The following is a 13676-nucleotide window of genomic DNA, read 5'->3' on the forward strand; positions in this document are numbered from 1 at the left end:
TAACATTTAACTGGGGCTGGCTTTCAGTTCAGAGGTTTAGTTTATTATTGTCATAGTGCAACATGGTGGCATGCAGGCAAATATGGTGCTGGAGACGTAGCTGAGAGCTTTATGTTTGGATCCACAGGCAGCAGGAAGAGACTGTGAACCATTTGGCCTGGCTTGAGCTTCTGAGACCTCAAAGCCCATCCCCTAATGACTAATGCCACTCCTCCTAATAACACCATTCGCTACTACTGATCTACAGGACCATTTTTATTCAAATCATCACATTCTCCAACTAATTTTTTTTGAGGCAGTCACTGAATCTAAAACTTATTGAGCCAGCAAACCCTAGGACTCTTCCTGCCTGTCTCTCCAGCTCCTGGCCTTATGGGCACTTTTGGGCTTTTTATGTGGATTCTGAATTCAAGTCCTCATGCTTATGTAGCAGCACTTAAAAGGTAAATACATTATATTACAAACTTTTCAAGTGTTTTCTAGTATATAATATCCTTTTTGCTACACTACAAGTTGCATTTTTTTTTGTGATGGTGGTAGTGGTGATGTGGTGGTGGTGGTGTGTGTAGGGGGGGAGGAGTCAGTGACCTTTGCATAGGCCTCTTCCTTCCCCTGTCTTTCATGTCTAGCTCATCTTTATGGTGTCTGTCTTAGACAAAATACCATGACCAAAAAGCAAGTTGGAGAGGGGAGATTTATTTGGCTTATGCTTTCACATCACAGTTCATCATCAAAAGAAGTCAGGACAGGAACTCAAGCAGGGCAGTATCTTGGAGGCAGCAGCTGATACAGAAGCCAGAGAAACACTGATTACTAATTTGCTCCGTATGGTTTGCTCAACCTGTTTTCTTATATTACTGAGGACCACTTTTCCAGAGGTGGCCACAAACACAATGGGCTGCACCCCCACATTAATCGTTAATTAAGAAAATAACCTACAAGCCTGCCTACAGCCCAACCTTATTGAGTCATTTTCTCAATTGAGACTCTCTCTTCTCCAGTGATTTGATCTTGTGTCAAGTTGACATAAAACCAGCCAGTACAGCGCCAAACAAAATACTGTACAACACAGAAACTGGCAATAATTATGTACAAACCTTTTGTTCAATATCCAGGGGTCTGACATTTTCTTAAGATCATGAGCATAGCTCAAAATATCACACACACACACACACACACACACACACACACACACACACACTAAAGATATGGGGCCACTTGATTTTTATTTTTCTTCATGTGTATATATATGTGCAGTATGCATGCATATGTGTATGTGTTCATGAACATGTATGCATACATCTTATATGTAAGGGCCTTAACTGCTAAGTTGTCTCTCTAGTCAGGGCCATTTATTTTAAAAGTGTGAAATATGATTATTAACTAGGTAAGTTCTTTATAAAAATAACAAACAAATAATTTATAAATAGGTACCATGTGATGTTTATAAAATATATACATTGTATTGTATAACTGTGATGGTTAAGGAAACTCCATCCCATACCAGTCACCCTCCTAGTACATGTTGGCCTCTGCCCTAAATTCCTGAAAGATGAGCTCCTAGCATTGTGTACCCTCTCCAGAATGGTGTAACTGCTGTGACATAATTAACCACATGCTCTGGCTTCTGTAACATGCATATTGGTGTGTACAGGGGAATGAGACAGAGTCAATGGGAGTGAAAGTTTCCCATACAGCTACAAATTGCACAGAAACAAAATAATTATGGTCTTCATCTTTAAAAACACTTCCCTTCTGGACAGCACATCTTTAGCTTTAAGGAGGCTGCCCTGCAAGCAGCTTCAATAAAAATTTTAATACAATCTGGGTTGAGTCTGTGGTCCTCAACTCTGTACCATAATCAAATCAGTTTAATCAATCTCAATTATTTATCATTTCTTTACAGGGAAAAGTTTGTAAATCAATTCTTCTAGCTTTTCTTTTTATAGTGTCATAATTTTCCCATAGCTGCCCTGCTTTGCAGTCTATCTCAGCACTACCTCTCCTACCTGGCTCCAACTTAGCATGTGCTGATAGATACTTCTTAAAAGTTGCACTTTTTTTAGTTAGTGTATTCTGAATTTACTCAACGATAAGTGATTTTGTGACAACTGTCTATTTCATTTGTAAAAATACAGAGCATAGTACAAAGAACTTTTAAAGTAGAAGAAACTATTATGGGAAATAAGGATGGGGGTGGGGAGGAAAACAGATAGGCTGATACATGTTTATTCAGGGAGAAATAACTTACAACAGAGAAAGATGACCACCAGTAGGTTCCTGTCCCAAGGATGCCTCCGGATGCTACCTGTCTCAGACCAGGAAGCAAGAGAGAGCCTCTGAGGACATGACCCATCCACACCTGTCCCCACCCCCCCCAATGGGCATGGTCAGTGCAACAGGTGCAGGCAGAGTGAATATCTCACTACAAGAAACCCAGGGTTTCAGACAGTTCTCTTAAGTAGTCTTGGGCAACTTCCCCCATCAACATTTAAAATATTTTTAAATAAGCAAGTTACTTCTATTCCAAAGAGAAGGTGACAACTGGTATTACATATGCTTTTCTCCAATTGGTTTAGTGTGTCCTGTTTTAAAAATGTATTGGTAATGGCTATTGTTACACAGAATGATTATTTGTTGTCACATATTTTTTGCATTTTTCCTAATGTTCTTTAATGAACCCATTCCATATTATGAACATTTTAAAATAAGAAAAATGATGGACTCACAAAGCTGAACTCTTAAATCATTCAATTTCCTGTCCATTCAGTCTTGTCCTCTAACTTTCTGGTGTGTGATTTCAACTTAAGGTAAGAGTGCAGGGAGGAGGGGGTTGGGGAAGAGTGCAGGGGAGTAACCTCCAAACAGGCAGGCTAAATGCAGAACTTTGCTGGATTCTGTTGAAGCTTCATTATCCCCAAACAAAATTTTCTGCATTTCTGTGAAGTAATGTCAAAAGCTTGAATCTTAGATCTTACTGTGTTGAAATGAATTGACTTCTTAACTAACATGGAATCCTGGGCATCCTCTAACTTTGCCAATTTTGCTGATTTTGTTTTGTTTTTGTTTGTTTTGTAACAAGGGACATTAAAAAAATCACAGGATATTTTCATTTAGATGACAGCATGATGGATAACCAAATTATCAATAATTCATATGCTGATAATAAGGATACTGGAATTACATATAAATGCAGATTCATCAAAAGTGATTATTACTCTCTTTTGTGTTTTTTTATGTAAGGCTCAAGAAAGAATGGTGTAAAGGAGGAAATGGAGTGGAAATAAGAAATAAATGAGTACATTTCATGGTTTTCCTTTTGTCAGTTAATAAACAAAGACTAGTTCTGGAAAATACATAGGACACCCACAATGCACAAAGCATTTCCTTGAGTCTCTTTAGAAGTGTGCTTGTGGCAGAGGTTTAAATGGTGGCTTGTCCTCTGAGAAGAAAGTTAGCTTTAGAAAGTGTGACCATTTCCTGTTACTACCATGAAGAACAAGCAAGGGTGGCATATTCAGTACAGGGTACCCAACAACACTTAAGTCTTTTCTTTCTGGCCTGAATGCTGTCCTTCAACCAGTGAACAAACACAAATACCTCTATTTGTTACTGGCCACTTAACACTCACTCCTCATTCTCTCTCTCAAGACTGGTCAGCATCACCTACTACCAACACTCCTACAAACATTATCTCTTTCACCACACAGCTATATCTTTGACAGATGCCGCCATCTTGTCACTTCTTCGCTTCGACAGCTGGCCTGGGTACACAGGTCTTAAGCTTAGTATAGATTTTTCACTCCTTATCTACAAAGTGTTGTCAAAAATAATTTATCTTTATGCTTTGGAAGATGGTAGTCAAGACTGACCTTAATCCGTTTATAATATGCTTTTTGGTTTTTCTTTTCAGACTCAAGGTGATCCTCTTGCCTCAGGGTTCTCCAGAGTGATTGATTGCAGGAGTTTTTTTAAAATTTACCATTTTAAAAAATGAAGTCGTACCATTTTTTAATTTTTATTTATTTTTTATTTCTGAGACAGGTTAAATGCCCTGAGGAACTTTGAACTTGTGGCAATCCTGCGTCAGCCTCTCAAGTGCTGGAATTACATGTATGAACCACACATCTGGCTCTTAAAAGAAAATATTTATTTTAAAAGTGATACAGACAGGATATGTTTTAATATTCAGAGAGACACATCATTTTGCAATATGGCTATTTAGGAGGCTTCTTGGGTGAGTGAATTCCGAGCTGGGCCATTGGAATATGAGCAAAAAGAAAAATGGGAAAGAGTTTCAGGTAGGTAATCTTGCATATGCAAATCTAAATGAATGATATTTTGAGCATTTTTGCAAAATGTTTTAAAAACAATTTCCTGTAAAAACAATCCCAGATCCCAGTCTGTTATTTTCTTCCTACAGAGTGATTACATGGTTAGCCTGGAATTGATTCTGCACAAATTTCCCATTATAGATCCCAACAGTAAAGGAAATAACTCTACCCTTAGGAACCTTGGGTACAGATCTCAGAGAATTCCACAAAATCATGGCATTCTATGTTATTCTTTTTTGCCATATATATATATATATATATATATATATATATATATATATATGTATATATATATGTATATGTATTATTATTATTATAGAAGTAGTATGATTTTCCCTTCAAAATTGGACCAACATTAAAAGATATTGTAGGATGGCATACTGCTATCACCTCAACTTTTCTATTTTCTGGTGGGTTAGCCTTGATGATAATAGTCATTTGAAGAGGATCAGACTAGATTACCATTACAACTTAGGGGTAACATAAATTCTGAGTTAAAAAAAAATTAGTGTTTCATTTTCTTTTATACATAATATGGAAAAACAAGCTTCAAGACAAAAGGAAAGAAGAGACTAGGAAACCAGATAATAATCAGAAGGCTTTGCAAATTCATTTTGCAGAGGAAAAGAAAATATTAATTGCAGTTTCTTTAAAACAATTTAAGTTGCCTGCATTTACAATCCTATTGACTATAAAATGCCTTTCCCATGCCTCCTATTTTTTTCCCGAGGGCCTCTTCTACTGTCTACTATTGAATTAAGAATTTTAGAGATATGTATTGGGAGAAAATGCCAAGTGTCAACTCATACACATAGAAGAATTTTATTAAACAATGTGATATTTTTGCTTATGTTTATTAGGACAATAGCCTAATTCCTTTCCAGAGCATAAGCTGTTATTATTTCTGGTGTGAGTGTATGTGTGCATGTGTGTGTTGGTAGTTTGTTTGTTTAGACAGGATGTCAGGTAGCTGGCATTAATCAAACTCCTTATATTACTGAAAATGACTTTGAACTCTTTATCCTTATCCATTTGCTTCCACGTATAAGGATTATAGACCTGCAGATTGTGCTATTTTGAGAATGTCCTGAGGAACTATGGACATGATGTGTTAGGATTCCTGAGAAGTCACTGAGCAAAGGAATACCTGTATAATAAAAAGATATGGAGCTGTGGATTTGTGAGAGGCCCAAGGGCTGAATGAGGTACTTGAGTAAGCAGTATAGCTCTAAGCAATCTATAGGACATCTACTGAAAAGGCAAGGGAAGAGGGTAGAAATTCAGGGCTTAGGAGGACTAGCCAGTAAAACATATGTTGTCACTGTTGGATCTTTGATATAAACTAGAATTTCCTAATATCACTTGTGACCACAGAATACAACAATGTTATGTCAGGTTATAATGCAACACTGTAGGTATATGAACTGTCAAAATTAGAGTGATTTTATTTACTAATAAAAATTGCTTTAAAAATGGGATAAATTTGTAAGTATCTGGGGCTTGGTGGGCCATGTGGCTTCTGGGCCTGATTCACCACTCACCTCCTACTAGGGTAGAAAGCAGCCACTGACAACATGGCTAGGTGAGGATGAGCAATTAGAATGGCTTATGTAACACAAGTGGCTAGCTGCATTTGGCTCAGATTGCAGTTGGATCCTTGGAATTGTTTGGATTTTAGTTCAGTGATTCACAATATTCAGTTATGTCATCATGCTACATTCAGCTTTTGGCTAGTATTTGCCATATAAGGAATTGTGGTGAGGATGCAGGGATCAGGTGACGATGAGTTAGGGATGGAAATAGCTGTAGTGCAGGACAGAAAGAAGAGAAAGAGTGAAGCCAGGTGGTGGTGTAGCATGCCTTTAAATCCAGTACTTGGGAGGCAGAGATAGGCAGATCTCTGAGTCTAAGGCCAGCTTGGTCTACAGATTAAGTTTCAGAATAGCCAGGGCTACACAGAGAAACCACGCCCCCCCCAAAAAAAAGGGTGCGTGTGTGTGTGTGTGGGGGGGGGTCACAGGAAGCCGAATGAGGTATAGAAATCAGTGATAATTAGAAATCAGAAATCAAGAAATAGATAAGACATCCACATGAGTATGTGGGTGTTCCTGGCTACCAGGAAAAGCAAAACTCACCACCCCTGAAAGGGTCACAGGACACACCTTGATGTTACTAAACAAAATCATAAAAATGGCAATGATCCAGCTCAAGAAGTAGTTTCCAGATTCTGTGTGTAATATCCTGTTTTAACTGTTTCTATTTTTCGAATCTTAGTTGCTGCAAATATTTTGAACTCAGGATGTGTATAGGTACCTGCTGTTCTCCTGACTGGTGAGCAGAGCTTGAGGGTGATTACAGCTGTCTTCTTGAGGATTTAAATGGATACTCACTCCTTTACACTTTCCGTCTGTGGTTTTGCTAATTGGTAGGGAAAAATAAAAGGAAAGCTCTATGAATCATGTTACAGTTTTGAAAGTAATTAATGACTTTCATTTCAAGATTTAAGTTATAATTTCACTAAGTAAAATCTTGGATTAGGAAATACTAAACCCATTATGTCAGACTTATGCTTGCCTATATATGTGTGTCCACACCTTGAGCAACACATCTTACTATTTCTGAAATAATTTTGGTTAGTAAATAGGTTTCCCATGAAATTTGACAACTTCACATACTAATAGCTTTGCAACCTGATATAGCATCATTGTGATCTGTGATCATTAGTGATGTTGGTAAGTTTATTATAGTATTATAAGTAATCTAGAGACAATTAAGACATATAGGGGGTTTAGTGGGTTACTACTTTTTTCTTTTTCTTTTTTTTTTTTTTCTTTTTGGCTTTTTTTGAGACAGAGTTTCTCTGTATAATAGCCCTAGCTGTCTTGGAACTAGCTTTGTAGACCAGGCTGGTCTCAAACTCACAGAGATGTGCCTAGTGCTGGGATTAAAGGCGTGTGCCACCATGCCTGGCCTTTCAAATTTTTTATTTTATGTGTATGTGTGAGTGCCTGCATGTATGTAGGTACACCGACTATGTACCTGACATCCTTGGATGCCAGATGCAGAAACTGAACCCTGGTCACCTTTGAGAGCAGCAAGTGCTCTTAACAGCTGAGCAATCTCTATAGCCTCCAGTGCTACCCATTTTTATTTAAGGTTTTTGAATAAACAAAAGCTTTGGTATCTGTGAGAATTTTAGAATCAACAGTCTTCAGATTATGAGGGATGACTAGATGCAGTAACTTAGAGAAAAAAATTAATTAACTTAAAAATTTCTGGCATTCACTGTAATAAGCATAGTACTGTGTTCAGTTAGATAGGAGCTATTATCTTGTAAGCAAGGAAGATGAAGCCTGATGGTCAGTGTTTTGCCCAGGGATTCATAGCTACACTCAGGTCTGACTATAAGCCCCATGTTGTCATCAGAAATTCTGCTGTGTCTTCTGGGGTTACTTAGCAAGTATGTTATATAACATAAATAACAAATATGAACATGCTGGATTATCTGTGAGTTGGTATTAGAGTTAAGAATGAAGAACACAGTTAACTCACCACTACTCCTCACCATTCAACTCCTCTTTACCCTCTTAGATTGACAGAAGCATGTAAGACACAGAGGGACCACGAATCAAGGCCAGTTTCTCTAGCACATGGAAGGTCAGTGTGATACTGAAGATAAAGAAGAGTGAAGGGCGGTGATGTGAAAGACCTAAAAAGTAATGTTAATGTTGGACTAACCTGGAAACTAATATCTGTTCCCTTGGAATTTGCTAGCTTCCTCTCACAAGGCCCTGAGATAAGAATTCACACTGCCCCTCCTTTCCTGTGAGTCAACAGGTGGTAAATAGGGTCCTTAGGAAACAAAGAGATAGCTGCAACTCTGGTTTGCCCAGACAAAATTAATTAGCACACCCTGAAGCCCTAAGGTCTGGTGACCCTAATAGCAGACCATCTGGCCTCCAAGGGTCACGTACTCAATGGACAGAGGGTCCCACCCCCTCCCTAAGCTTGCCTTTAAAAACACTTGGGCCCAGGGGAGGGGGCTTCTCTCTAGCCTGCGTGCTGGAGGAGCCCATTTGCGCAAACGTTTCCTGTTCATTAAAGCCTCTTGCGTTTTTTGCAGCAACTGGACTGGACATTGAGTTCTTGGGGTATAGACCGAACCTGGAAGACTCCTCATTCTGAGGGTCTTACAGATGTAGTAGTGAGACAAGTCATGTTGCAAAGTGTGAATAAGTGATGAATGGCACATGTGGGTGAAGTAGGTAGAACCTGCTGAAAGAATGCCCTCTGGTTGGTTATTAGTGTTAATACAAACGGAAAGTGCTTTTATAGATAATGGCTCTAAGAGTTTTGTTACTTCAAATACCATATCAAGGAAGTTGTCAATATTTTCTCTGATTCGAAAGGAATCGATTTGTATAGACTTGGGCATGGTTAGAAACAACAAGAGAACAAGGTCAACAGCTCTGAATGGAAAAGTCTAAACAGTATTAAGGAAGAAAGGAAAAAAAATATCCTTTAAGAAATTGACGAAAAGTGAAAAAAAAAAAAAAACGGAGAAAATGAATAAATCCATTAAAGAAAGCTAGAAAAATCAGTTGAAGGAAATGAGTAAAACTGTTCAATACCTGAAAATGAAAATAGAAACATTAAACACACAAATCTACAGAATTCTAGAAATAAAAAAAAAAAACCTAGATAAGGGGACAGGATCTACAGACATAAGCATCAGCAACAGAATACAACAGATGGAAGAGAATCACAGTCATTGAAAATACGATAGAAGAAATAGATACATCAGTCAAAGAAAACATCTAAAAAATTCCTAACATAAAACATCCAGGAAATCTGGGACCAAACCTAAGAATAATAGAGAAATACCAGCTCAAATGCCCAGAAAATATTTTCAGCAAAATCATAGGAGAAAGAACATGCCTACAAAGGTACAATAAGCTTATAGAACACCAAATAGATTGGAGAAGAAAATTTTCTTGCCACATAACAGTCAAAACACTAAGCATACAGAACAAAGAAGAATATTAAAAGCTGCAAAGGAAAAATGCAGACCTATTGGGATTACACCTCACTTCTCAATGAAGACTCTAAAAGCCAGAGGGCATGGATAGAATTCCTGAAGACTAAGACCAGAGATGCCAACTCAGACTACTATACACAATGAACTTTGAATCACCATAGATAGAGAAAACAAATTATTCAATAATAAAGTCAAATTTAAACAATAACTAATCACAAATTCTAGCCCCACAGAAGGTATTATAAGGAAAACTCCAACCCAAGGAGGATAACGACACCCATGAAAACACAGGAAATAAATATCAAACACTAGCAAAACCAAAAGGGAAACACACACACACACACACACACACACACACACACACACACACACACACACACACACACCACCCCTACCCCCCAAAATAACAAGAACAATCACTGACCACTGAGATCTCTCAATATCAATTCCCTAATAAAAAAGACATAGAACAACAGAATGGATGTGAAAATAGAGCCAACCTTCTGCTGCATACAAGAAACATATTTCAGCATCAAAGATAGACATTACCTCAGAGTAAAGAGTTGGGAAAAGATTTTCCAAGCAAAAGGACCTCAATAGATACAAGAAAATTGAAATAACTCCCCAAATCCTATCAGACCATCATGGATTAAAGCTAATTTCAACAACAGAAATAACAGCCTACAAACTCATGGAAATGGAACAATTCTCTACTAAATGACTACTGGGTCAAGACAGAAAGTAAAGACTTCTAAGAATTAAATGAAAATGAACCCACAACATAATCAAACTTAGGGGACACAGTGAAAGTGATGCTAAAAGTAAAGTTCACAGCACTAGAAGCCTACATTAAAAAAAAAAGTGTGTGTGTGTGGGGCGGGGGAGATCTCATACTAGCAACTTAATAGCACACCTGAAAGCTCTAGAAGAAATAGAAGCACACCCATCCCCAAGAAAAATAGAGGGCAGGAAATAAACTGAGGCCTGAAATCAATAAAATAGAAACAAAGAGAACAATACAAAGAATCAATGAAACTAAGTTGGTTCTTTGAGAAAATCATCAAGATGAACAAACCCTCATCCAAACTAATTAAAAGGCAGAAAGAGACTATCCAAATTAACAAAATCAGAAAGAAAAATAGGGACATAACAACAGACAGAGAAAATCCAAAGAATCATCAAGTCATATTTAAAAGCCTGTACTCAAAAATTCTGAAAATCTAAAAGAAATAGATGTTTCTGATAGACAACACTTGTTAAAGTTAAACCATTTATAGCTCCCTAAGGAAATAGTCATTAAAAGCCTCCTAAGCAAAAAAAAAAAAAAAAAAAAAAACCCAAACAAAAAAACCAGCCCAGACAGTTGTAGCATATACATCCTACCAGCCTTTCAAAGAAGAGTTAATGCCAATACTCCTCAAATTATTACACAAAATAGAAACAAAAGGAACACTGACAAATTCATTTTGAGGCCTGATATCCAAACCATACAAAGATTCAACAGAGAATTACAGACCCTTTTCCCTTATGAACATAGATGCAAAAATATTCAATAAAATATCTGTAACTGAATAAAACTATATATCAAAAAGATCATCTACCATGACCAAGTAGTCTTCATCCCAGAGATGCAGTGAAGGTTCACCATACGAAAATTAGTCAACGTAATCCATCATATAAACAAACTGGAAAGAAAACAAAAATCATGCCTTTGACAAAGCCCAACATATCTTCATGATAAAAGTCTTGGAGAGATCAGAGATATAGAACATACCTAAACAAAAAGGTAATTTATAGCATGCCTAGCCTGGTCTACAGAGCAAGTTCTAGTACAGGCTCCAAAGCAATACAGAGAAACCCTGTCTTGAAAAGCAAACAAACAAAAAACAAACAAAAAACCCAAAACCAACCAACCAACAAACAAAAACAATAAATAAATAAATAATGGAAACAACAGCCTTCACAATAGCCACAAACAATATATAAAATATCTTGGGGTAATCGTAACCAAGAAAGTAAAAGACTTGTATGACAAAAACTTCAAGTCTATGAAGAAAGAAATTGGAGAAAAGATCAGAAGATGTAAAGATCTCCTATGTTCATGGATTGGTAGAATTAACAATATACAAATGGCCATCCTACCAAAAACAATCCAGAGATTTAAAGCAATTCCATCAAAATTCCAATACAATTCTTAACAGACCTTGAAAGAACAATAATCAATTTTATATGGGGGCTGGGGGGAAACACAATCCTGTACAATAAAAGAACTTCTGGAGGTATTACTGTTCTTGATTTTAAGCTGTACTACAGAGATATAGTAATAAAAACTGCATAATATTGGCATAAAAACATACAAGTTAACCAAAACAATCTAATCAAAGACCCAGGCATAAATCCACACACCTAGGAACACTTGAATTTTGATAAATAAGCTAGAAATATACAATGGAAAAAAAGAAAGCATCTTCAACAAATGGTGCATGTATGTAGGCAGTGTCTAACTGGATGTATGTAGGCAGAAGAATGCAAATAGATCCATATTAGTACCCTGCACAAAACTCAAGTCCAAGTGAATCAATGACCTCAACACTAAATCAGACACACTGAATTTGACAGAAAAGAAAGTAAGGAACAGCCTTAAACACATTGGCACAAGAGGCAAATTCTTAAACAGAACACCTACAGCACAGGCACTAAGATTAACAATTAATAAATGGGACCTCATGAAATTGAAAAACTTTTGGTAAGGCAAAGAACACTGTCAATAGGACAAAACGGGTGAAAGTTTTTATTCAAACCTGATAGAGGGCTAATATCCAAAATATATAAATAACTAAAGAAACTAGACATCAATGTCCCCCACCAAAAAAACAAACAACAAAAAGTCAAACCAAAACAAAACCCTAAACAATCCAATTAAGAAATAGTGTACAGACCTAAACAGAATTCTCAATAGAAGAATCTCAAATGACTAAGAAACACTTAAGAAATGTTCAAAAACAAGAGTGACAACTAATGCTGGCGAGGATGTGGAGCAAGGAAAACATACCTCCATAACTGGTGGGAGTACAAACTTGTACAACCACTATGGAAATCAACATAGCTATTCCCCCCCCCTCCAAATTGGGAATCAACCTACCTCAAGACCCAGGCACACAACTCTTCGTCATATACCAAAACGATTCTCCATCTTACCACAAGGACATTTGCTTGACTATGTTCATAGCAGTTTTATTAATAAAAGCCAGAAACTAGAAACAACCTAGATGTCCCTCAACTGAAGACTGGACAAAGAAAATGTGGTATATTCACACAATGGCACATCTAACAATGGGAGAGGGAGTATAGCCTTCACTCTTTTGCCTGCTCTCAGGACTTTTTTCCTCCTACTGGGTTGCCTCATCCAGCCATGATATGAAGGTTTGAACCTAGCTTTGTTGCATTTTGCTATGCTGTGTTTGGTTGATATCATTAGGAAGCCTTCTCTTTTCTGAAAGGAAACAGAGGGTATGGAGGAAAGGGGAGACAAGGGGTGGAAACTGGGAGAAGTGGAGGGAGGGGAGGTTGCAGTTGGGGTGTATTTTATGAGAGAATAAATAAATAAAATAATAATTTTGTGTGAATATAGTTATTTCCTGCTCACAGTAGCTGATGATCTGGTAAGGAGAAGGGAGTAGTATAGCATGGAACCTAATAACCTAATAAATAATAGAGTGGGAAGATTTAACTAGGCTGGAATAAAGGAAAAATTACTTTACTGGGGTCAGGAATGGAACCACACAAGTAGATATTCTTAATCTAGGAAAGTTGGGGATTAAAGTGGTATGTGAAATTATCGGTGTTACAAATGTTGCCAAATTAAAGTATTATGTTGGACTGTTTGTCCACTCCCAAAATGACACATTGGAATCCCAAACCCCAATGTGATAGTATGAGGTACGACTTTGAGAAGTATTTGATTCCAAAGGTTGAAACCTCTATGGTGGAGATTGGGGCTCTTGTGAGAGCTCATAATTTTCCTACCTTTTTTCTTCTATGACTCTCTAGGACTCTCACTAGGTAGCAAGTAGGATCTCCAACCTCCAGAACTATGAAAAACCAATGCTTATTTTCTGAGCTACCCAATTTTGTATTTTGCTAGTTACCTACATAGACTGAGATGGTTGACTCAGTAGAATAATAGGCACAAGCTGTTAGGACTAGTTACAATGCATTCTAATTTGGTAGGCAGTTATAGCAACACACTTTCTTTTGCAACACTCTTAGTAATGGCTGACAAGTTTATTCACTTGGTAAATATT

At 37.2% G+C, this 13676-nt stretch overlaps 1 protein-coding gene across 3 annotated transcripts in view; it reads right to left on the reverse strand.

The window, feature by feature from the left end:
• Positions 1-725: 725 nt before the first annotated feature.
• Positions 726-13676, reverse strand: part of Cr1l (complement C3b/C4b receptor 1 like) — a 45555-nt gene continuing 32604 nt past the window's right edge. The window contains exons 11-12 of one of the 3 annotated variants that reach the window (XM_051186697.1): positions 6648-6752; positions 726-783 (exon numbers count right to left, since the gene is read on the reverse strand). In XM_051186697.1, the coding sequence (XP_051042654.1) occupies positions 741-783; positions 6648-6752 (148 nt within the window). In that variant the 3' untranslated portion in view covers positions 726-740. Of the gene's footprint in view, positions 784-2289; positions 2309-4007; positions 4254-6647; positions 6753-13676 lie in introns of those variants that run through there. The other 2 variants (XM_051186698.1, XM_051186696.1) reach the window with 2 other exon arrangements.

Source organism: Phodopus roborovskii, unplaced genomic scaffold (genome assembly GCF_943737965.1).
Source record: "Phodopus roborovskii unplaced genomic scaffold, PHOROB, whole genome shotgun sequence".
In the NCBI taxonomy this organism is placed as follows: Eukaryota; Metazoa; Chordata; class Mammalia; order Rodentia; family Cricetidae; genus Phodopus; species Phodopus roborovskii.